This window comes from Phyllostomus discolor, chromosome 2 (genome assembly GCF_004126475.2).
Source record: "Phyllostomus discolor isolate MPI-MPIP mPhyDis1 chromosome 2, mPhyDis1.pri.v3, whole genome shotgun sequence".
NCBI classification, from domain to species: Eukaryota; Metazoa; Chordata; class Mammalia; order Chiroptera; family Phyllostomidae; genus Phyllostomus; species Phyllostomus discolor.
Genome location: NC_040904.2, coordinates 164429375 through 164454774, shown reverse-complemented (window position 1 = coordinate 164454774; position 25400 = coordinate 164429375). Strand labels below are relative to the sequence as shown.

General features: G+C 49.0%; 1 protein-coding gene across 3 annotated transcripts in view; it reads right to left on the bottom strand.

Moving 5' to 3' along the window:
• LOC114512870 (keratin, type II cuticular Hb2) overlaps window positions 1–24448 on the bottom strand; it is a 40546-nt gene extending 16098 nt beyond the window's left edge. Inside the window, exons 1-14 of one of the 3 annotated variants that reach the window (XM_036018967.1) lie at window positions 23928–24448; window positions 23153–23367; window positions 22134–22194; window positions 21688–21783; window positions 20725–20889; window positions 18698–18823; window positions 18337–18557; window positions 10218–10271; window positions 5684–5744; window positions 4760–4855; window positions 2662–2826; window positions 1740–1865; window positions 1044–1264; window positions 417–451 (exon numbers count right to left, since the gene is read on the bottom strand). In XM_036018967.1, coding sequence (XP_035874860.1) covers window positions 417–451; window positions 1044–1264; window positions 1740–1865; window positions 2662–2826; window positions 4760–4855; window positions 5684–5744; window positions 10218–10271; window positions 18337–18557; window positions 18698–18823; window positions 20725–20889; window positions 21688–21783; window positions 22134–22194; window positions 23153–23367; window positions 23928–24413 — 2128 coding nt within the window. In that variant the 5' untranslated portion in view covers window positions 24414–24448. Of the gene's footprint in view, window positions 1–416; window positions 452–1043; window positions 1265–1739; window positions 1866–2661; window positions 2827–4759; window positions 4856–5683; window positions 5745–10217; window positions 10427–12295; window positions 12821–14285; window positions 14968–16914; window positions 16950–18336; window positions 18558–18697; window positions 18824–20724; window positions 20890–21687; window positions 21784–22133; window positions 22195–23152; window positions 23368–23927 lie in introns of those variants that run through there. The other 2 variants (XM_028532002.2, XM_028532079.2) reach the window with 2 other exon arrangements.
• Window positions 24449–25400: the final 952 nt, after the last annotated feature.

Here is a 25400-nt window from a genome sequence, read left to right as displayed (position 1 = left end):
TTCAATTCTAAATAAAGTTCTTTACATTTAATCTGTCAAGCAGTCTTTTGTTAGTTGTATGAGTCTGAATGCCTGCCAGAGCTAGCTGAGAAAGCAGGGGTTCAGATGGGGGACCCATTGCTCTGCCAGTAGTTCTGTCCTGTCACTGGGGTCCCCTGAGGCATGGGTAGAGTCATTCCTGTGGACATATGACCCCACCAGGAGGGGCCCTGGGTGTGAGGAGCCATCAAAGCCTCTCTTGACTCCACTGAGAGGAAGGGCCAAAGAAGACAGGGGTCTCTGCAAAGCCCCTCAGAGGGTCTCAGTGATGTCCCTAACCCAGCTTGTTCATTTTCTAGTCATCAAATCCTTGTTAGTGATGCTATTCGCTTCCACTTTGTCTCCCACTTTTCTATCATCCCAAGACATTTACTCACAGATGTTCACGGATCCGACACCTTCTCCAATGAGTCTGTTGCAGGTGGGAGAGAAAGAGACATTTGCTGAGATGTTAAGGAGCCCTGGCTTCTTTGGGCTTAAAGTTATCAGTACAGAGCACTTACTGTGTGCCAGGCACTGTGCTTAGCACACTTATCTTTCATCTCATTAGCTTAAGGAAGTTTCTGTGATCTGTGAGGGGACATCTGGAAGATAAATCCAGTTTCAACATGTAGAGAAATGGGGAGAGGGACCTGTGCTCACGAGACAGAGAGGGGCAACCAGACAGGGGGCTCAGCAACACAGAGCCCCTGATGCTTGTCCCAAGTGTGGCCTCATTTGTCATAGGGTCTGGGCAGAAATGACCCTTATTATGGCCTTCCAGGTAGCCATGGGCCACTTTTCCCTGAGACCTTTCACCTTGCCCCTGCCTTAGGTCCATCTGGAGCCGTGGGAGGTGCTGTGACTGCAGGAGGCTTCCAGGATGCTTCCTGCATTTGAACCCTGTTTCTTCCCTTGGAATTTCCATCTGGGGCTGACCCGGTGGGGCTCTTGGCCTCTGTGGCATTGTTATAGTGCTCTGCGGGAGTCTGTTTGAGACATGGTAGAAGGAAAAGACAACCCACCGGTTCTCCTCGCCCTCCAGCAGCTTCTTATAGGTGGCAATCTCGATATCCAAGGCCAGCTTGACATTCATTAGCTCCTGGTATTCACGCAGCTGCCTGGTCATGTCCTGCTTGGCCTTCTGCAGGGCGTCCTCCAGCTCGGCCAGCTTGTGCTTGGCGTCCTTGAGGGCCAGCTCCCCACGCTGCTCAGCATCTGCGATGGCGGCCTGGAGTGCGGCACACTACCAGAAGGACACAGGGGTTTGTGAAATTGTCCACAGAGAATGCAGAAAGATGTGGGCTTTAGGTTAAAAATATAGAGGAATATTTTTGAAATGGATTTCATGCAAAGAGGCTGGAGCTTTATCATGTTTGTGAATAAGATTAATCTCTGTCCCCTGTGGATAATTTGAGACTTAGCCAAGATAGAGAAAATGATTCTGGGGATGGAGTCCTTTCCAGGGCTGAATGTCTCTGGATAGTGGGTAAGTGAGGCAGGTCAAGGTTTTCCCATGGATGCCTCCAGGGATAGAACCTTTCCTGGAAGCAGTGATGTTGGATAGGATTCAGGAAGAAGGTCCTGACACCCCTGGAGAGGCAGGAGACTGGATGGTCACCCATCTGGGGAGGCTTCACTCTGCATGGTCTCAGTTAGGACCGGACCCAGGTCTGCCCAGCATGGCTAGGATGACCTTTGGGAGCTCAGTCCTACACTACCTGCTTCTTCAGGTTATCAATCTCAGAGCGCAGCCTCTGCATCATCCGGTTTAGCTCAGAGATCTCCATCCTGGTGGTGCGAAGGTCGTCCCCGTGCTGGCCAGCCGAGCGCTGCAGCTCCTCATACTGGTGGGAAGGAAAAGCAGGAGGCAGCAGATTCAGGCCAGAGAAGAGAAGGCAGTGGTTTCCCAGAGCCCAACAGGCTTTCAGTAGGCTGCCTGGAGGCCCCTCCTTTGGCCTTCACAACTCTCCTTCAGATCCTTCCCCAGTGCCCCTGGGCTCTGCCTTTCACTCTTGGTGTCCAGGGCTCCACCCACAGTTGGACATTTCTTCTTGGATCCAGTCTTTTGTTCCTCTCCCTTGAAACCAGGTATTTCATTCTCAGCCTGTCATGCTCTAATTTTAAAGCTTTCATATTTGTTTTCCTTGGTACTATATCTCATATCCCAGACACTTCCCAGCTCAGAGTGTTTGCTCTAATCTGGAAAATCTCATTGTGTGACCGATATCCAGCCTTTGTCCTCTTCCCTCCCCAAACCCTCGGTCCCAGACTCTTCTAGCTTCCTCCTCTGGATCCAGGAGGCTCGGCCTACCTCTTGTTCCCACCCACCCTCCCTCTCTCGCTCCTCCTTGCACTGGTGGATGGTATGTCCCGCTGTCCCTTGCTTCTCCTATACAGGGCATTGGAGGTGTGTCCATCCTTCCAGTGGCAGAAGGACTGACCACCTCCCACCTTCATCTTGCTATTCCCTCAGCTCCTGGTTGTGCAGCCCCAGGAGTGCTCAGCACAGAGGGTAAGCCAAGCTGCACTCAGAGAGATCCCTCCACCCCCACCAGACTGGGGCACCTGAGAGGACAAGGGTTCATCTTTGAAACCCCAGTTCTGTACAACTGTTTCATGGATATGATGTGGATACCTCACCTTGGTCTGATACCAGGACTCGGCCTCAGCCCGGCTGCGGTTGGCGATGTCCTCATACTGGGCTTTGACCTCGGCGATGATGCTGTCCAGGTCCAGCTTGCGGTTGTTGTCCATGGACAGCACCACAGAGGTCTCAGAGATCTGGGCCTGCAGCTGAGCCAGCTCCTGTGAAGGGGTCCAAATGGGTGAGCTGAAGCAGGATGTCATGTGTGTGCATGTGTGTTGGGACACTGTGACCAGGTCCTCAGAGCAGATCTTGACATTGAGGGTCTCACTTGCACTGTTGGGGTGTAGCATGCTGCTTAGGTCTAACAGGGCTGGGGCGTTAGAGAGGTCACTGGGTTCACTCCCATTCTTTATCATCAACTCATCTGCACAGAGGGAGTGGCAGCTCAGAAACCCCAGCTGCTTTGTCACTCCCGTTGTGAAGGGAATGCACCTTGTTGCAACCTGTCTGTGCCATGATGTCTCATATTCTGAGTAAAACGCAACCTTTCACACCAAATAAAGAAATCATCTTGTGAAAGAAAACTGAGTCAGATGGAGCCAGAAAGCTTTGCTGCATCTCAGTCTTGTTTCCCAACTTTGCTCCTCCCAGCTCCTCAGGGGCAGGAAATGGAAATTTGCTGGAAAGAGCAGAAAGGGCACCAGATCGAAAAATTCAGGTCTTGGATCTGCTGAGCAGGTTAGATAGCATCTCTGAGTCTCAGACAGGAGCATTAAATAAATTCATGTCCATGTAAGATGATTTTTGAGACAACAAACCCACAATAATTTGTTAATGACCACTGCTCAGATTCATCTAGGGCAGTGGTTCCAAGCAACAACATGAACGACCAGCAACGTGAACATCACCTGGGAACTTGTTTGAAAGGCAGCACTTTGGGCCCCACCACAGACTCCCTGACTCAGACTTGGTGTTTTACTAGGACCTCTAGAAGATTCTGATGCCCTGTAAAACTTGAGAGTAACTGGTCCAAATCACAAGTCTAAGTAAAAATATTCCTTTGTTTCTTAACTAACAATTGGTTCATGTGTTTCCTGCTTCAGAAAATTGTTAGTTTGTTGTTGTGCCCTGCGATTTGTTCTTCATAGTTTTTTTCCTGGTAGCTGATGTAGCTTAAGAGTCTCAACCCGTGGGCTTACTGGGCTATGGGCGAGTTCAGAATTAGGAGCCAACAACACACTGGTTGTCAGCATTAAAGTGAATAAGTAGAGAAAATGATGCCTTTTTGCTCCATGTGGGCTGTTGGTCACTGAACCCATCCAAAAACACAGAGCTGATGTTCCTGCTTCTGGAACAACATGACCAACTTCAGTTGGGCACCAAACATGTAACCCCCTGGGCATATCACCTGTCCCTACCAGGCCTCCCTGGAGGCACACAATGCCCCCTACATTCTCTCCTCAACATTGCTGATCCCATCCCTACCACTCTCCCCTCACTCACTCTACTCCAGCCAGGTAGCATTCCTGCTTGCCACTGCTGCTTACTGTCATTTTTTTCATTGTCCATATCATGCCTGACCTAGTATTGAGTCTGTGCTGCCAGTCTCCCCCACTGTAATGAAAACTCCAAGAACTCAGGGGCTCGATTGTGTTTGTTCAACACTGCCCACAGCTCCCAAGAACAAAGTCTGACTCCTAACAAAATGTGTCTTCAGAAGAACCAGGCAATCGTATTGCGTGCTTCTAAAAGCACCTGAAGGCTCACTGTCACTTGATTTGCATAATACTGTCATCCTACAGCCAAGAATAACAAGTAAATTTAAGCTGAAATGGGTGAACCGGGTTGCTCAGATAGTTCTATGGAAACCATGTGTAATTCAATGGCAGGCAGTTCTTTTGTCTGATCAGCAGAACATGTGTGATCCAGGTAGTTGAGGTTAAATTTCTCACCTCACCTGACCCATCAGCTTCCACAGAACTTCATTTTTCTCCTTAGGTAGGGAAAGCAGCATCTGCTCCATGAGTTCCAACCCCGGGATGGGGTGGGGAGCAGAGAAGAGATCAGAGCAGGAGCTGTTGTTAGCCTTGGTGCCCAGCTGAGGGCACCCAGATTCCCTTGGCTCTGAGAGGAGTGGTGGACACTGCTTACCGCGTCGTAGAAAGCTCTCAGGAAGTTGATCTCATCCATTAAGGCATCCACCTTGGCCTCCAGCTCCACCTTGTTCATGTAGGAGGCATCTACATCCTGGGCACAGAACATACTGTCACTCTGAGTCCTACCCAGGCTGGGGTAACCTTCCCCTCTGTCAGGCAGGGGAACTTCATCTCCCAGGGATGAGAGCAGTTCTTTATTCTAGGCTATGGAGTTGCAGGGGAGGAACAGGGTGGCAGGGTGGAAGGGGTCCAAACTGTGTGAGGGCATTCCCAGGGCTCAGGGAATGCCTACAGCTCATCAGCTGGTGCTACACGGAAAGATTTCCTGTGTCACTTCCACATTGTGAGGACAACCCCATCCTGGGCCCTTGGGCTCTCCCAGCTTCTCCCCGAGGTTCTCAGTGGCTTCCCCTCCTCCTCAAACTTTCTGCCCCTTCCTCTTCTTCATACACGACTGTTCCTTTCTCCCTTCTGCAGCTTAGCTCAGGCCTGGTTCTCCCCTCTCTCTGTCTGTCCCCTGCTGAGCAGAAAGGCCCACAACTCTGTGGGGCTGATGCTTGTCCCACACCCATCCCCCAAGCCTGCCTTGGTGTCATGGAGACTTAGCCCAGCATAAGGCCTATTTTGCTTCACCTCTCTCTGCACTGGACTCCACATGTGGAGGGGGCTCATGTCATGATTTACGGTTTGGACTTTGGAGCCCTGGATCCTGACTCACTTCTATTACCTGGCTAACCTGGGGCAACTTGCTTAACCTCCATGAGTCTGAGTTTTCTCATTTCTTAAGCAAAACCTGCTTCCAAGATTGTTTGCACAAATTATTTAAAGCCTTGTATGCAATGCCAAGGGCTTAAGAGGCATCTGTCACTCCTGGAAGGGGCTGCCTGGGCATCAAAAGGGAGCATCCCTGTCTCCTCACCTTCTTGAGCATCACAAACTCATTCTCTGCCACTGTGCGCTTGTTGATTTCTTCTTCATACCTGTGAGAAGCATCAGATATGGATTTGTGTTAGGATGTGGGGCTGTAGGTGGGCAGGCCACCGTGGGTCTGTAGAGCATACCTAGAAAATGCATTGTTGTAGCAGAGCTCTCCTGTGACATGCATGACTCCAAATTCCATAGCAACCATCACCCACCTACCCCTATCCAAACAAAGCCCAAACCCCAAACAATGAAAAAACAGAACCAGCCCTCATTCTTTCTGAGCTTGCTTTTCACACATCTCTGTCTCTTAAAGTGCTTAGGTCCCATAAAGGGGCATACATGTTTCTTTTTATACCTATGGTCTTGCTCCATAGGGGAGGAACAGAGAAAAGTAGGAGGTGGGCAGTCCTAGGCTTCAGCAGCTTCTCGTGCCAAAGGTACCTTCATGTCTCTCTGTTCTGTCCTTGGCCATATTAACCCTGGCCTAGGAAGCAGAGTATTCAGGCTAATAGGAGTGACCCACCCTGTCTTCAGCTTCTTCATTCTTTAATCTTTCCTTAGGCAGCACCCTTCACCCCCACCTGCACTCTGCCACTTTGCTCACTGATCTCTGGAAGAAAGTTGCACTTCTGTTCTAGTGACCCATTTCCTACCCAACCTTTCAAAGTATCAGGCAATACCACCCTCTCAATCCCAGCTCTGGACAGCTGTGGTTGGAGTTTTGTTTCCTCCACCATCCAGCTGAGTAACCCCAGGCAGATCACTTAACCTTTCATAGGTGCCCTTCCCCTCGATGAAATGGGATGTTGTTATTCTTTTGAATCCACAAGGCCCTGTCCCACATGATGTATGTACAACATACATCATGTACAGATCTCCCCTGCTTTCATATTGCTTCTGTTGTCCAGCAGGATCTGAGACAAGTTCTTTACTACCAGTTAATTTGGTTTTCCTTATTGTTTCCTTGCATTGCCTTTTCACTAAATATGAATGTCTATTCTTCAACTAATTCCATGCAGCTCTCCATGTCTTCTGTGATTCCCAGCCCACAGGCCCTCTGCCAGAGGGTGAGCACCAAGTGGTCCTACACAGGCCTCTTCGACACCTGCCATGGGAACGTTGCGGTCTGTTAGCTAGGGGCATATTCTTCAACATCTCCCCCCTGTCCCGTATCCTTCCTCTGTGCCTCCTTCCTTCTCAACATCAAGCTTTCATCTCTTCCTTCTTGGATGGAAACACTGTTACTACATATTTCCATCCATCTGCACTTGATTTTCTTGTCACTACACACACATACCTAAATAGCAATACAATAAAATACCTAACCTGTATTAACAACTTAATATGTGCCAGGCCCTGAGCACCCTACCAAGTAGTTTATATGCAAGTTTTGATTTAATATTCTCAACTCCCATATAAGGTGGGTAGTATTAATATCCCCTTTAACAGACAATGGAACTGGGGCTTACAGAAGTGAGTTTTTTACTTTGAACCTCCCGCTAACCATCATTTCACCACCCTGCCTCACTCATGACTTGGCAGGGTTCCGTTCACCTGCCCGGTTCTCTGGGGTGACTATACCAAAACTTGCATTTAAGAAAATAGGCACCAGGTTGCCAGTCAAGATGGAGGCATAGGGAGACATGCTTTGCCTCCTCACACAACCACAGGGAAAATTGCAACTAAACCTCAAAACAAATAACACCCAGAACTCACAGAAAATCGAACTGTATGGAAGTCCAACAACCAAGGATTTAAAGAAGTCACATTCATCCAGATGGGTAGGAGGGGTGGAGATGTGAAGACAGAGAGGTGAGAAGACACAGTGAGGTGGCAGTGGGAACAGGCAGTCCCACATTCATGTGTGATGGATAAAAATCGGGAGGGATGCCTTGGGAACAAGCAATCCCAGCCCCAGGCCAGACTGCACAGCCCAGAGTTCCAGCACTGGGAAGATATATTCTCACAACCTCTGGCTGTAAAAACCATTGGGAGTTGGGGCAGCAGGAGAAATTGCCAGATTTTCAGGAGACTTCACTTAAAAGGGCCTGCATAGTCTTAAAAGTGTGTGTAAATCCACCCACTTTGAAATTCACCACCAGGGCAACAGCTGGAAGGGCATCTGTTGCATAAAGGGAGTGGGTGAAGTGACTGGAAATGGGGGTGAGTGCCGGACAAACCTCCAGAAGCCAAACAGCATCACTGTCCCTCTCTGAGCCCTCCCCCAACACAGAGCCACAAAGTAGTGTAGCAGATTGCCCTGGGCTGGTGATTACCTAAGGTTCCACCCCACACAATTTGCAGGTGCCTTTTCTATAATAAGCCATGCTACTAAGACAGGGAGTCAAAGCAGCTCTATCTAATACACAGAAACAAAAACAGGGAGGCTACCAAATTAAGGAGACAAAGAAATATAGCCCAAATGGAAGAACAGAACAAAACCCCAGAAAAAGAACTAAATGCAATGGAGATAACCAACCTATCAGATGAAGAGTTCAAAACACTGGTTATCAAGATGCTCAAAGAACTCATTGAATGTGGCAACAACATAAAGGAATAAATAAAGGGTACACTACGTAAAATAAAGAAAAATCTACAGGAAATCAACAGTGAATGAAAGGAAGCTGGGGTTCAAATCAATGATTTGGAACATAAGGAAGAAATAAGCATTCAACCAGAGCAGGAAAAAAAAAACCAAAAACAAGAATTCAAACAAACAAACACCAAGGAGAGTATAAGAAGCCTCTGGGAATCTCCAAATGTACCAACATCTGAATCATACGGGTGGTAGAAGGAGGAGAGAAAGAGCAAGAAATTGAAAACTTATTTGAACAACAGTGAAAGAAAACTTCTCTAATTTGGCAAAGGAAATAGGCATACAAGTCCAGGAAGCACAGAGAGTCCCAAAGAAGTTGGACTCAAAGAGGACCACATCAAGATATATAATAATTAAAATGCCAAAGGTTAAAGATAAGGAGAGAATCTTAGAAGCAGCAAGAGAAAAGAAAAGAGCTACCCACAAGGGGTTCCCATAAGACTATCGCTGATTTCTAAAAAGAAACTATGCAGGCAAGAAGGAACTGGCAAGAAGTATTCAAAGTGATGAAAAGCAAGGACCTACAACTTAGATTGCTCTATCCAGCAAAACTACCATTTAGAATGGAAGGGCAGATAAAGTGCTTCCCAGGCAAGGTAAATCTAAAGAAGTTCATCATCACCAAGACATTATTACATGAAATGTTAAAGGGACTTACTTAAGAAAACGAAGAAGATCAAAACTATGAACATTAAAATGGCAACAAATTCACAACTATCAACAATTAAATCTAAAAACAACAACAACAAACCAAGCAAACAACCAGAACAAGAACAGAATCATAAATATGGAGATCATCTTGAAGGTCATCAGTGGGGAGGGGGAAGGAGGACAAAGGAGGGAGGGAAAAAGAAGTATAATTGGTAGGTAGAAAATAAACAGGGGGAGGTTAAGAATAGTATAGGAAATGGAAAAGCCAAAGAACTTATATGTATGACCTATGGACATGAACTAAGAGGGGAGACTGATGGACAGTAAGGGGCTACCAGGAGAAGGGGGACAAAGGGAGAAAATTGGGACAACTGTAATAGCATAATCAATAAAATATATTTAAAAAAGAAGTGAGTTTTCTTTAGGTCTTTCAGCTAGTAAGTCATTCAGCCAAGATTCTAAAGCCACTGACGAGACTCTGTACTGCTGTCCAGTAGAATTTTCTGTGGTCATGGAAATGCTAAAATGTGCTATATCTGCATCCACTGCTGTGGTGCCCATTAGCCACGTGTGAACTGACCACCAGAAATGTGTCTAGTGGGACTGAGGAGCAGAATTTTACATTTTATTCAATTTTAGTTAATTAAATGTAAACAGGCATGTGTGGCTAGTGGCTACCGTGTTAGCACAACTCTAAAGCCTTCACGCTTACCATATTACACAAGCAGTAACTAAAACTCCTTATCGAGTGGCTCATTTTGTTTGGACCAGGATAATTAGAAATAAATTAGAACAACAAAAATAAGAAGTTACTGGTGTCTATAGGCACATCTTTAGTGATGTGTGCATGGGTGTGTGTTTCCAGGGAGAGGGCAGCATATATGGGTTTCTTTCCTCTGTTCCCCACCCCTTGGCCAGGGTTGGGGTAAATGCATTGTCAAGTGTAAGTTAGCCATGGGACTGAGTTGAACAAATGTGAGGATGAGATTCTATGAGTTTAATTCTTAACTCACGAGTTGCCACTTATATAAACTTGGATAAGTCAGGTACTTTCTCTCAGAGCCTTACTTTCTGCAGAATTTATCAGGTTGTTGTGCGTACCATGCTCTCTGTGCCCATGTTAGTTTCATCCTATGTAACCCCAGCCCCTCCCCAAAGCCCCAACATTCTTGACTGCAAGGTTCCAGTTCATTTTCTGAGACTGCCTTGGTACTCTAAGTGTGTGTCCCACTTCCCCGCTGAACTGAGCTCTTCTGGAGGAGTTGGCTGAGTGTCCACTCACTTGTTCTTGAAGTCCTCCACCACGTCCTGCATGCTCTTCAGCTCCGTCTCCAGCCTCGCCCTCTCTCCACCCAAGCTGTCCAGCTGCCGTCTCAGATTGCTGATATAGGCTTCAAACATGGGCTCGATGTTGGCCCTGGTGGTTTTATGCTCCTGTAGGAGGCTCCATTTGGTCTCTAGGACCTTGTTCTGCTGCTCCAGGAACCGCACCTGCCCCAGCCAGAGGTAAGAGACTGTGAGAGCTTCCCTACCACAGCGTCTCAGGACCCTCCCAAAAGTGCAGGGAAGTGCCCTGTAAGGCCTCCAAGTCCAGGTGGCAGGCTCCTTCTTGTCATCCTCAGCCTGGAAGGAGCCTGGAATGTAGAGAGCCAAGCAAATGTAGGTACACTGGGCCTGGGACACCGGTGGTGGCTTGGTTTGGAGGTGGGAGAATCAAGGAGGACCAGAGGGGCTGGAAACTTTCTGACCACACCAAACCATGCTGATGTGTGGTAAGAAAAGAACACTCCACCATCACATTACTGGGTAAAATTTTGATTCCCATTAAGTGGGTAGGAGGTTCTTGGCAGAAAATTCAACCTGTGTATTTTCTTTCCAATATAATTCCTTGAGATCTGGAAGCCAGACTCAGTTGCCCACACACTCCAGGCATGCTGGAATGGATCACCCTGCAGTGGTGTGGAGGGGATCTGGGCACGGCCCCAGCCATGTCCCTCTAGCTGCATGGCCTTGAAAAGCCCCTTCCTCTCTCTATTCTCTCAGCTCCTCTGCGGTCTTGTGCTACAAATTTGGCTTTCTTGAATTGTACTCATTGGCCCTTCAGCCTGGAACAATATGCAACACTTTCTCCCTAAACAATGTCCTTCCCTTGGGAGCAAATGGAATGACACATGACCTCAGAGAATGAAGAAATAGCCTCCAAGACTTTGTAGATGGCAATGTGCCTGCAGAGGGTCTCTGACAAACATACCTACCCCACCAGCTTTCTCTTCTTTTACCAGAGGAAAGAGAGTGGTCCTGGCTCCAAGTCCCTCCCTAGTTACAACCCTTTATTCCACACCTAGGTCCCTTCAGATGAACCTAGGCAAAGCAGAGCCCACATTCTCTCCCTCAGAGCTAGGCTCCTGGAAATCTCACAGCTGTTGATACGAACACCAGGCCAAGTGGGGTGGCATGGGTGATACAGGTGAAGAACTACTGCCTCAGTGGTTCGCTTTCACACATTTAAAGATCTGGGTCCATATGATGAGGCATTTCATAGACTGTTAGGCCTGCAAAGGTGCCTTAGAGTCCATCTGTCCAACCCAACCAAGGCCTGAGAAGTTAGGGATTCTCTTAGCCATAGAGCCAAAAATGGACCTGGGCTGGTTGCCTCTAGGTTGCCTCTTGAATTGTACTTATCAGCCCCTCAATCTTCCTTCCAGATCCCAGGTGTGGAGTCTGAATGACCCAGATATTTGAGCTGGTTCTTCCCAGGTAAAAACAACCAGCTCAGATGTGAACCAGTGGTGTGACTCAAAACAAAATTATTTCTTTCCCCAAACTGGGGAAATCCCTAGGATTCCAGGCCACACAGCAAAGGGGACCCAGGGATGAAGTCACAACTCTTCTCTTTCCAGAAGAAAAGAGTGAAACACTTTGAGCAGCCCCTGGCTGACCTGCAGCCTCCCAGACCTGCCCAGATCACTAGAGAGGTCGCCACGGGAAGACCTCCTATTAAACTTGGGCAGGAAAGAGTGACCTCAGCCCACTTCTGAGAACTGAACTTGTATCCTTTCTTTCCTTTATACCCTTCCCTCCAAACCAGTCCCCTTTCAGTGTCTAATTTTAAGTGCATGACACAATCACTAGCCATCAGAAGACAATGAATGTCCTTGCAGTGGGTCAGAAAGCTCTGGAGCCTGGAGGTGGGCATTTTTCCACTCCCACCTCAACAAAGTGGAAAACCACCCCCTCCTCCCCAGTAGTTTTCTCACTCCCCAGGATCACAGGTCTTGAGCAAGTCTCAGTTGACCTCAGAAAGGCACAGAGAGCAGAGATCCCCCAGTGTTTCTGGTGGGCACCCCATTTGCCTCTCACCTTGTCGATGAAGGAGGCAAACTTGTTGTTGAGGGTCTTGATCTGCTCCTTCTCCTCCTTCCGCACTCGCTGGAGGGATGGGTCAATCTCCAGGTGGAGGGGGGTCAGGAGGCTCTGGTTGACAGTGACCTCCTGGATGCCTCCGGCTCCAGGCATCATCCCACCTCCAAATCCCCCTACCCTGTACCCTATGCCTCCAAGACCCATCCCATAGCCAGCACCACCGTAGCCCCGGCTGGAGCGGTAGCCCCCACTGACAGAGATTCTCTTGCTGCCTCCAAGGCCGTGGAGGCTCCTGGTACCAAAGCCACCCCCGAAGCCACCCCCGAAGCCCTTCCCACCCTGGGTCACAGAGACAGAGCTGAAGCTGGTCCGGCTGCCTGGGAGGAGGTTCGCTGAGGAAGCACTGAAGTTCCGAGTGCCCCCTGACTTGATGGTGACAGAGGATCGTTGGGTCATGATGGGAGCTGGAGCCAGAGGGTCAGAGGAGTGAAAATGTCAAAAGGATGAGGAGGCTTCAGAGTCTAACTCTCCCCAAATCTCCTTGACTTTTATCCCTTTCAAGAACTGGGCTTGGCCAAAGAAGATCAAAGACCACTGTGTTGAGTTCATCTCGATGGCATGTCTGGCCACGGCCCATCTTCCTGCCCCACTAATCATCATGGGAACACCCTACCTGGGGCAGGACCGGGCCTGGGCATTCGAGCCCAGGGCAGGCCTGGGTCCTGAACCCCCCGCCTGCCCAGGTTCTCTGCCACATGCTGGAGACACTCCCACTCTAGCTCATCTGCTCCTCTCATCTTGCTTTCCAGGTCTTGGACTCTGAACCAAATGCTTGATTATGCCCTTCCCATGGCCATGGTCACTGATAAAGAAACCCCATTTATTGAAGATTCAACCTGTGTGAGATCATGTGGCAGGTCAGTAGCAAGCATTGTGTCATTTGATTCTCATGATAACTTCGTGAGAGTGATGGCAATACGAATTGCTAACATTTACTGAGCAGCTACTATGGGTAGCTAGTTTACACTTGTCTACTCACTTAATATATACACAGCACCCTGTGGTGTTATTTCTGTTCTTGCTTTGCACATGAAGCAACTGAAGCACGGAGCAGTTAAGAAACTTGGCAGACTTCGCATAGCTGGTTGCGGCAGCATCGAGGGAGGGCCCAGTGGTCCAACTGCACCTCATAGCGACGGACAGAGGTGGCTTGTCAAAGACAAGCAGACTCAGAATTTCACTCCAAATTCCTGTCCCCTCTAGTCCTCTTGTCCTGTGTCTTAACTTGCTCCTCCTCTACTCCACCAGGAATATTTAACAGTTGTTCTCAGTATCATTTCTCTCCTGCTTGCCATCTTCTCCCCTTCAAGCCTTCCAAAGTTTCCTTTATGAGAGGGAGTCTGGGAGGCTGTTAACTCAGGAATGTGGGAGCTTCCCCGGATGTCTTATTGCTGCAATTATGGGTCTGAATGTCTCCTCCGCTGGGTGAAAGCACTGCCCCAGGGCGGACTTTTAACTCCACTCCTGCCCTGTTATTTCTCTGCTCAGGTCTGCAAGTTTGAAGCTGTCAGGGAACAATGGCCCCTTTGCTGGCAGAGGGCTGGACAGCCCACCCTACGTCAGTGTCCTGGAGGAACGGTCTGGCTTTGGGAGGGGATGGCTTCACTCTACACGACACAGGCAGTGAGGAGGTTGGATAGAGCCTCTTCCCAAAGGCTTGGGCTTCTCAAAGAAGGCATCCCAATGAGAGGTAGGAGGAAATGGGCAGAAGCTTGGGTGTAGACTCTGCCCTCTTGTTCCTCCCATCTCTCCCTGCCATCCAGCCTTCTTAGTTCTGGGCGGGAGTGTGGAAGATGGTTTGATGTGCTCTGAGCACTCCTTGTATGGATCCTTGTGCTGGGAGGAAACCTGAGAAGGAGGAGCTGGAGGAGGAGGAGGAGGAGAATTGCTATGTACTCAGGTCACCATTCCAAACAGAGGGCTGGACTCCAAACACATTACACATACCTTTAATTGACACATTCCGGGGAGGGGAGAGAGGGAGACCTCACTCCCAGCAGACAGCTTATAAGCACCGTGAGACAACGGGGTTGACAACCTGGCATTAAGATGGCCTGGGAGACACTGACTCCCCATTTCTGTATCTGGAGGGAGAGTGGAAGGCAGGGCTGAAGGGGGAGTCTCTGCAAGACAAGCTGAATGTGAATCTTGAAAGTCTCTGTGCTTTGGCACAGAGAGGGCACCAGGAGCAGTCTGGGGACTGTCAGGAGGGCAGAGGCTGGCTCAGGTTGGAAGATGGGGTTTAGCCACGATGCCAGACTTCCTAGCAGCACAGGAAGCTGGCTGTGAAGGGGAGCAGGAGAATGACCCAGGTCAGTGAGCAGATCTGGACACTGACAGGACAGGAGTAGGGGAGTGGGGCGACTGTACTTAGTGCTTATAGCTTTTTCGGCTGGAGGATGTGGTGGAGACAAACTTGACACTGGAGCCATTGCCCCCGGGGCTCCGGCTGCTACCAGCACTGAAGCTGGAGCTCCCCAGGCCCACACCCAAGCTGTGTCCACCACTGGTGGTGAAGGAGTAGCCGCTGCCCCCACCAAGACTCAGGCTTCCACCTCTGATGCCACCGCCACCGCCATAGCCACTGGAAATTGTGGAGGTGACCACAGCTGCCGGAAGAGAGGAGACATGGTCAGAATCAAGGGCAGGAGAGAACACACTGGGGACCTGGAGTGTCAGGGCCTGTGCCCTGAAGTTCCTGGGGAGGGGAGGGTGTGATCTTGTCAGACAGCTGTTAGCCTTCTTGTAATTGCCACCCCCAGCATCTCCTCCAGTCCCCGGTGTGGTGAAGTCACTGTTCTATGCCCCAGCCTGGCTCTCCCTGCGCTGCAGCTCTGGGTGTTCTCCCAGTCTGAAATGGCTTTCTGCCTCCCCTCTGCTACTCGGTGTCTCTCTTTTCCTTCCAGAACTGAATGGAGACTTCTCTCTTCTTGGAAGCTATTCCAGTCCACCCTGTGATCCCCCCATACTCTCCCCTGCTGCTCTGTCCCTGTCTCCCTTTGTGGGCCTGACTCTTGTGTCTCCCTTCATTTTGGAAGCTCATAGCGGGGCACCTATATGCTTCTCTTGGTGTTCCCTAGCCTCTGTGCTCTGAATCCCAGAGGGGGGCTGGAATATTCTTGGTAGACCAAGTGACAGATGACTCACCGGCCAGCCAGCTTGGCCCCTATTCTGTCCCCATTCTACTCTTTTCCTAACTTTTATAACCATCATCACCTTAAATATCTAGTATCCTACTTAGGCTCTGGAGAAGGAAAATTGAACCAAAAAATAGACTCTGTGTTATGGGATGAATTATATATGCAAAAACACATATATTGAATCCCAGTACCTGTGAATGTGACCTTATTTGGAATAGGATCTTGCAGATATAATCAAGTTAAAAGAGAAATCATTAGGGTGGGCTCTAATCCAATATGACTAACGTCCTTTTAAGAAGAGGGACAATGTCCTTATGTGAAGACAGATCACAAAGAAAGGGCCATATGATCAAAGAGGCAGAGAGTGGAGTGATGAGCCAAGGAATGATAGCAGCCACCAAAAGCTAGAAGAGGCAAGGGGGAATTCCCCCCTCCTGGTTTCACAGGGAGCATAGTCCTGCTGGCACCTCAGTTTGGGATTTCCAGCCTGCTGACTGTGAGAACAATAAATTCTGTTGTTTTAAGCCACAGAGTTTGTGTACTTGGTTGTGGCAGCCCTGGGAAACCAGTATATACTTTTAGGTGCTTTCAAGAGAAAGGAAACTTCAGAGGCTGTGCCGTCCATTCCTGGGGCCGTCCATTCCCAAGGACGCCTGAGTGGTTCAGAGGGCTCTGCCTTTTAGAACCATTGGCCAACATCATCAACTGCATTTGTGAATCCCACATCAAGAATACCAACCCCCTTGTGGAGTGTAAGTTGCAGAAGTCCTTTCTGTTGGTCTCAAGATGCCAGCACTGAGCTCTGAGGAACGCTCAGTTCCTTCTGCTCTTACCGGCACAGGGCTGGGCCAGCTTGCTAACCTCTTCTGTTTCTTAGTAGCTGCACCCACTTACCATGTCTTATGGGCTCTCATTGCCTTGAAAATCCTTGGTAACTCTGCACTTACAATCTGCACAGTTAGCAAAGCAGTGGGGCTTCTTCCAAAACTGTTTGAATGTCAATGCCCTTGTGCTCCACATGAAGGCTCCCTTCACAGACAGAGGGCAGACCAGGAGTTTTCATAAATTCTATCTACATTGAACACTCATCTCTGAGCTAGACTTGCAGTCCCAGCAAAAATGATATGAAATCCTGGGAGGTGGGTGTGTGGCCTGTGGGTCTTCCAAACCCAAATGGAAGGAATGCAGAAAACCTCCCATCGCCCCCTCTGTGGCATCTTTCACTTGCAAAGAGGTAAGTATTGTGACATGGAAGGCTCTCTCCTAACATGACTCTCTTTTTAACAGATTCAAAACCTCAAACTTTCTCAAAATGAGCCCTTTTGGTGGGACCCCTCCAATGCTTCATGCATGACCACCACCTCCCCACCCCCCAACCACACACCCTCCAAATGGCACAGAGGATGTCATACTTACAGATATTAACCGGAGAAACACCCTCTCCACTTAGCCTGATTGAAAGGAGTGGGGAGAAGGAGGTTACTATTGTGTCCAGGGGCTTGTGGGCATTTGAAATGACATTTTTGTAATTGTTTTAAATGCATTAAAAACTCTTCATTACTTTTATTGCAGAAAAATGGGGGTTGAAATTATTTAAATACTAGCATTATTAAAAATAATAATTTAATGAATGAAATAATGTGGAATTTGAGGTTTATAGGAGTAAAGTCTGTCATCCCAGAGACACATTTTTGGTTTAAACTAGGCAGACACCTCATGGAGATTAAAGCTAATCACACACTGCTGTCAGTTGAGAAGGCAGCACTTGTCATAGAACCAGGAGAGTTCTCTCTCAACAATGGACCATTGTCGTGCCCTGGGCAGTGCTGAGGTTGTCATAGGTGTGGAGAGGAGTCTGAGACATAAACATAACATTGGCAATAAACAGTCTATCATCATGGTAGCAACTAGAGTAATTTTGTTTTCAAATCTTGAGGACAGAACTGGCATTCATTTACAAATACATACTTAGAACATTAAGAGAGCTAACAATTACTGGGTACCTGCTACCTATATAATGCCACTTATTCTCTCAACAACCCCATTAAGTAGGCATTGTTATTTCAGTTTTATAGATGGAGAAATTGAAGCTCAGAGAGGTAATTAAGTCACCCATGGTCACAAAGCTGGATTTGAAGCCAGAGTCATTTGGCACCAGAGCCCATGTCTTAGGCCACTAAATTGAATGATAACTGTCATTTTAATGAGCACTTTTTTGTATACCATGCACTGTGTGAAGAGCTTCATGTATAGTCCCTGTTTGACCCTCTTAAAAACATATGAGCTAGAAACTATGGTTATCTTCATTTACAGGTGAGAACGCCAAGGAATGGAAGGATTAAGTAATTTGCTCTGGGTCACACAGCTTGTAACTGGCAGAGCACAAAGCTCCCACTGAGCTAGATCATGTGACCTGGCCTCTATTCTGTCACTGAAGAAATGAGGACCAGAGAAGGGATACTGACTTTCCTAAGGTAACACAGCGTGTTAGTGGCAGGCATGTAAGCCTAAATCCTAGGACAATTTATTCTCAGTCCAGAGCCTTTCATGCCACATATCCAGCCCTGCCATGTAACCAAATTTCTCTTTGGACAGAACTTGATTACTTGGACCTGATCAGGCCCTAGATTTCTATGGGGTGTTAAAAGTAGTTACTCCTTAAATGCGGGAGTCTGATAATGATTTACAAACCTGGAGAAAATGGCACCTGTATTCTTTGTCATAACCCAAATTCTGCCTGCATTTTGTTTTCTTTTCCAGGAAAGGAGAGGGCTGCAGCAACCTGAGCCCCTAGGAATGGCTAGGCAGCTGGGATGGAGTTACCACCTCTACCCTCACCTGTTCTCCTCGCCCTCCAGCAGCTTCCTGTAGGTGGCAATCTCCACGTCCAGGGCCAGCTTGACGTTCATCAGCTCCTGATACTCCCGCAGCAGCCGGGCCATGTCCTGCTTGGCCTTCTGCAGAGCCTCCTCCAGGTCCACCAGCTTGGCTCGTGCATCCTTGAGGGCCAGCTCTCCACGCTGTTCTGCATCGGCAATGGCTGTTTGCAGGCTGGAACACTGTGAGGAAGGGATAAGCCACGAGCCTTACTGGAAGCCCCAGGCCGTGTGGTGCTTCTTGGTGGGAGTCCTGCACACATGGCAAAGTGACCCAGGAGAACGGAGTGTGCAGGGAGCTCTTGGCCCTGCCAAAACTTTACCTGCTTCTTCACATTGTCAATCTCGCTTCTCAGCCTCTGGATCATCCGATTCACCTCAGCAATCTCTTGTTTGGTGTTTCGGAGATCATCGCCATGTCTGCCTGCTGTGACTTGTAGCTCCTCATACTGCAGGAGTCAGAAAAGAGCCAGTCATCTCGTCAAACACCTGGGCTGGACACTGCCTGTGTGCCCAGCCTGGCCCTCAGGGCCACCGCAAGCTCATCCATTCACTAATCACTCACACAAACCCTTGCCCATTTAGTCAGGTGATATTTCTTGAGCACATCTAGTTGACAGGCATGTACTAGGCCCTGGGAATATCACAAAGAACACAGACCGCCCTGCTTACAATTTATTGGGGGAGATGGGCATTAATCAAATCAGCATACTATTGAATATATGGTCCCAAACTGAGATAAGTGCCCCTTAGAAATTAATGGAGTCCTACAGGAGTGTAATAAAGGAATCTGACCGAGATATGGAAGTGGGGGTGGTGATCAGGGAAGCCCCTCCAGAGATGGAGATCCTGGGGCTGTGCTCTGAAGGATGGGAGTGAGCTAAGTGGCTGGCTGGGCAGAGGCCACCCCAGACAGGAGAAGCAGACGATGTGAGGACCCTGGGGCAGGAAGAAGCATGAGGAGCCCTAGTATTGAGAGGGTACTTGAGAAGTTCCTGGTCACAGGACCTACAACCAGACCAATTGTGATCATGAACTTTGGTCACCCTGCAGACTCCAGTGCTGGGGAAACAGGAATAAGATATAAGGAGATGGTGTTGGTTAGAGCTGAGGCCACAAAGGATCCAGTTCTGAAGACTTTGTAAGAGAATAGCTCTCCACCTCATTTAGGTGCACATCCAGGACACACTCATTTTGGAGAATGAATGCACCCTGCCCCCTCTAACAGACTGGAGTGAAAGCCACACCTTTCCCAATGAAAGAGGGCCCCTGCCTGAACAAGTGTTTGGTGGGTTTTGAAAGTACTGACTAGCTCAGCTCCTCTGTTTCTAGATACACACTGTTAAAGGGAACAATAGCGTTGCCAACAAAAGAAATTATCTGCTATAAATTTCAACCACTCCACTTGGAGTGGTTAAGTGTATCCCACCTCCACTCACCATCAAGGGGCTGCCTCTGCACTGTGCACCCCTGTCAGCTGACACCCTCTGCCTCCCCACCAACTTGCAGTGGTAGGGACTAAGGCATGAATGCACAGAGCGGGGCAAGGGACAGGAGCCAGCTTGCAGGTGAGCAGCTGCCCCTGAACAGCATCTGGATTTGGCAGGAGGCTCATCTCATGGGTTGGACTATCCTGCCTACCACGCCCCTCCAAAGCCAGACCTTCTTCTGGCCGTCTGCACTTTTGGACAGTAGATCTCTCTGGTTGTCCCTACCTTCCTCTTCCAGATACAAACTCTCTTGCTCAGCAAAGTGCTAATTTCCACCTTGTAGCCCCACAGAACAGCTTTCTCAGCCTTGAACACCTCCCCTTCCTTGGCATTCTTGTTCCTCCCTGCTTCCCAAGTGGGCTGAAAACCCACTGCTTCTTGGAAGCTTTTTGTTCATGTTGTCTTTTTCCCTTCCAAGAGCATCCATTCACTTTACAGCTTCCCAGACCTGGGGTTCTGCTTGCAGTTTATTTATTTACAACTCTGTAAACTGCTCGGCATATAATAGGAACTCTGTGAGCATGCACTGACTAAATAAGCCCTTTGGAAACAGCTTCATGACTGCTTCTTAGATGTTTCAGAGTCTCACCCAGCCCCTGCCCAGATCATAATTAAGTCATGTGGGGGTGGTAGCTGTCCTGAGTGCCTAACATCAGCTGACCACATAACAGTGTGTATGGTTGGATCTCCATACACTTTTTGAGCTAAGTTTTTACAGGATCAAAGATGCTTCTGCCAAGTTGAAAGAGATGGACATGCTCACATGTCTAGCTGAAAGCTTATGGCTAATAGTTAAATGATGATTTGGGGTTTCAGAGAATACTAGCCCTGGACTCTATCATGGAGCTGCCCACACTCACCTTGGTCTGGTACCAAGACTCAGCCTCAGCCCGGCTGCGGTTGGCAATGTCTTCATACTGGGCCTTGACCTCGGCAATGATGCTGTCCAGGTCCAGGCTGCGGTTGTTGTCCATGGAGAGGACCACGGATGTGTCACTGACCTGTGTCTGCATTTGGGACAGCTCCTGCAGAGCCAGTAAACTCAGTGTCATCCATGCATAAGGGGAAGGGATCTTGACATCATACAGTTGAGCACCCATCTAGGTCAGAAAGCACTTCTTTGGCATTCCTGGCAGGGAGTCTTTCAGCTCCTCCCTGGCTACTCCAAAGAGGTGTCTATGTCATAGGCCAATGTGATGGGATTGCGTCCCTAGTATCATTTCTCCAGAATCTCACTTGGGTGATTTCCCTGGAAACAAAGGGTGGGTAAGTGTTCTCTGATCCAAGTTACATGCAGTTGACTATGACATATGTTGACTTATATGCTGGCATAAAAGATTTCTTTAGAATGAGATGATTTTTAGGACCCTCTGCCCCCTGGACAGCATGTCTTTATTGCTCCCTGCTCCTGTCTCCCTCCCCACAGGCCCAGGTCTCTGCCATCAGAGTGGCAGTGCCCAGAATGAAGCATCTTCAGAGGGCAAGAAGCTGGCCAGTGAGCTGAGGCACAGCTTACCTTCAGAATTTTGCTGGGAGGGGGATTAGAGAGGTGGATGTCACTCCCTACGGACCTGGGATTCAAGAATCAGCACTCCTTCCATGATATGCTATGGGATGGGGGCATAAGCCTCACAGCTGGGGTAGGGTTTAGTGTGGCAAGATTTCAAGTAGTTCTCCTGGGTCCCCTGACCTCCCACACTCTAGCTTGGAGCAGCTGGGGCACCATGCCTCATGGGAGTACTATGGGGATGGCATTCTCTGCCACGTTTTTTCTTTCCAGGGACCAGAACTAGGGGGGGATAAAAACATCTGCAGGCTCTTACTGCCTCATACAGCATCCGTAAGAAGTTGATCTCGTCGGTCAGACTGCTGACCTTGGCCTCCAGCTCCACCTTGTTCATGTAGGCGATGTCCACGTCCTGGAAAACAGCACAGGATACCCTTCTAAGACCGTGGCCACAAGCAGCAAGTCCTAGAGAAGCTGAGCAGACTCCTCTCTGGCCCTTCTAGGTTGGACTTTGGCAAGTCTGCACCTGGGATTGGGAGGTGGGGGTGGGCGATTGCTGAGAACTGGAGGCTTGAGTTCCCTGGGCTAACGGCACCCTAAGCAGGGGCAGCAGGGACATAAAGAGGGAGCATTTTGGCAGGTTTGAGCTCTCCAGTTATTCTCCAGGGTGTGTGACATTTCTTGGGTGGCCGAAGGGCCAGGTCATCCCACACTCCAGGATTCAGTTTTGAATCTTCTCCTTTACAAGACATTTCCACCCACCTTCTTCAGGCCCACAAACTCATTCTCAGAAGCCGTGCGCTTGTTAATTTCATCCTCGTACCTGTGAGCGGGGGAGAGGGGGTGTGCTGTTGAGCAAGGCTTTGGTGGAGCTCTTCCCAGGCTGTGGAGGAGTGTGCTGGGGCAGCAAGAATGAAGAGACCTTGAACCCCCTCCTGCTCTTCTGCTGACCTTTGGGTGATTCACTTAACCTCTATTTCTCCCTCTATGAAAGCAGAATAATTTCTTCTGCCCGAAGTTTTTTTCTTTCTTATTCTCTCTTTAGTAAGACTAGAAAGGGAGCATGAAAATTATGGAACTAGAAACAGGTGTTTAGCCAATTCCATCTTCTTAGAGATGTACAATTACAATCTTTAAAAGTCTTTGCTGTCTCAAGTGCCTGCTGTAAGCTTTGTGCAGGGCATCATTCCTGGTAGAATTTGGTATATTTCACTGAACTTCAGGGTAGCCATTTGAGCAGTGTGCTTTTAGTAAGTAGGTGTAGTTCTACCTCAGAAATCAAGGATAAAGCAGCTAATAGTTTGGGGGGGCCACTGTCTTCCACTACCTCACTGCACTGAATACCTGCATTGATTACTGCAGCCTGGATGATCGCCATCAAATTTTGCTCCTCAGGGAGGACCAGATTGCCTCGCTTATACTCTAATGTGCATCCTGAAAATGGAAGCCGTCTCAGTAACACAGCCCATGCCCAGTGGAGTTAAATCATATGTTAACCTTGAAATAACATTATGCTTTCCAGAGTAACAATATTCTGTTAGGTGATATAGATATCCCTTTATGGTCATGTAGACAGGTAAGAACAGGCTTCTCGTTAATAGTGATGCATCAGCTGAGGGTCCCTCTGTTGCCCCGCCCATGCTGTCTTCATCCAATGGGATAATGACTGCAAGTGGTAAATCTCCCAGCTGATACTGGCATTTGCAACTTTGCGCCTCTAGGGTTCTCATGAAAAGGGACCCTGAGATGACTGTGTGACCAGCAGCCCATCTTCCACTTACCTGACTTTGAAATCTTCTACAATGTCTTGCATATTCCTGAGCTCAGCATCCAGCCTGCCCCTCTCAGTGGTGATGCTGTCCAGCTGCCGGCGGAGGTCATTGAGGTAGGCATCAAAGAAGGGCTCCAGGTTTTGCCTCACGGTCTTGGTGCCCTGCTCCTGCAGGAGGCTCCACTTGGTCTCTAGGACCTTGTTCTGCTGCTCCAGGAACCGCACCTGGAGTGGGAAAGAAGAGAATGCAATCTTGAGAAACAGGGGAGACTTGAGAAATTAATTGGAGCCAGACATTCCAATTAATACGGGAAAGAAGAAAAGGACACTTTTTACCTGACACCCATATTTCAACTCTTTAATTGACAGCTCCAAGTCAAGATGAGAAAGCCCTTGAAGCAACCTCAAAGTTCTCAAGGGCTTCCACAGAACTAATGTAGTGGGGCTCAGAGGCTTCTATGGGGAGCCTCGATTCTTGGGTGGACGGTCTCGATAATGCCTGCTGTGGGTTAGGTCAGTTTGCCTAGTGGAAACCCCTCCTGTAGAGAACAGCTTGACTTGCCCTGATTTTGACTGAACCAGCCCACATGGCTCCCAAGGAGGACAAGGAGAAATTTCCACAAGGTTCCTATTTGTAAATAAATACTTCACCCCCTGGGAGGTACCTGTTAATCAGATGTGCTTTTCTAGGGAGGCCGTTGCATTGCTGCTTCCCCTCTGGGCTGGGCCTCTCCAAGGGGTCCTACCAGCCTAACCCACTGGGGCAGATGCAGCTCCCGGCTCACCTTGTCGATGAAGGAGGCAAACTTGTTGTTGAGGGTCTTGATCTGCTCCCGCTCTTCTTTCCGCACTCGCTGGATGGTGGGGTCGATTTGCAGGTTGAGGGGAGTCAGGAGACTCTGGTTGACGGTGACCTCTTGGATGCCTCCAGGGGGACAGACGGGGAAGCCAGGGCCACCAAAGCTCCCTCCCACCCCACCCCCATAGCCAAATCCACTGCTGACCCCAAACCCACTGCTCGCCCTGCCACCAAAGCCACTTCGGAAGTTGCCACCACTCCCACTGACAGAGACCCGCTTGGTCCCCCCTAGGTTGTAGAGGCTGCGGCTTCCAAAGCTGGCCCCAGGATCACTAATTCTTCTCAGGCCTCCACTGCCCCAAGTGCAGCGGGCCACGGAGGCTGAGCTAAAGCGGGGGCGACTGGAGGCTGAGGCAGTGCTGAAGCCCCTGCGGCTGCCCGTCTGAAAAGTGATGGTGGACTGCCTAGACATGGCGGCTGAGAAAGTGGGGCAAGAACAGCTTCAGAAGTAGGTGTGTGTGAAGGGGGATAGAGGAGGCAGGGTATCTAGGGAGCCCCAGGCCCCTGGGTTTTTATGTGCCTCTGGGAGGGGTGGGGCAATGCTAATGGATGCTTCTGATGGCATCTCCTAGGCATTTGCCAACCCTGAGCTCACACTCAGCTCCCCTCTGGAAATGGTGCACGAGCCACTGGTTGGCTCTGGCAGCCTCGCCTCCCCCACGTGGAAACTCCTTTCCAGTCACAACTTGATTAGCAAATGAATGAGAAACACGTAATTGCTTTCAGTCATGTTCTAATCATGCATCTTATAATGGACTCAGAAAACACTGCCTCATTTCTAAACCGTTTTCTTAGGCCTGGGACCGACTCCCTCTTGTCCAAACATCTTGTGTCAGTGTAAGTGACTGTGTTTACTGTTCCCTGTTCTTTCCTATCCCTTAGCTGTGTTTCCCATGCCTGAGCATTTGCTCAGCTATTATACCCCAGTCCCCCTCCTCCCATGAAGCTGCTCCTCCAGATCTTGAAAATCCTGCTCTACACTCATCTTTCTCAGGAATCCACCCAGTTTTGACTGCCTCTTAATCTTACTCTCAAGCTCCCATCTCTGATGTGCAGGTCGCAGGATAATCTGGAGCATGAACGTGTGCATGCACACATGTCCCGTCTCCTCTAACACAACATGGCTCTGAAGACTGGGCCCTCTGTCTGCCATGGAGAGAAGCTATGATAGTGGAGAGATAGGGTTGAATCTCGGGCCTGCCATATACTTGTTGTGAGACCTTGAGGCAGTCACAGACTTCTCTGAGCCTCAGTTTGGGTGTCTATAAAAATGGGATTGTGATGAGCATTCATGCATGAAAACAACTTTTGCAATGTCTCAGTCATGTTTAAGTGCTGAGTAAATGTTTGTTGAGTCTTCTTTCCTTCTGATACTATCAAGCAAGTATGAATGAAGTGC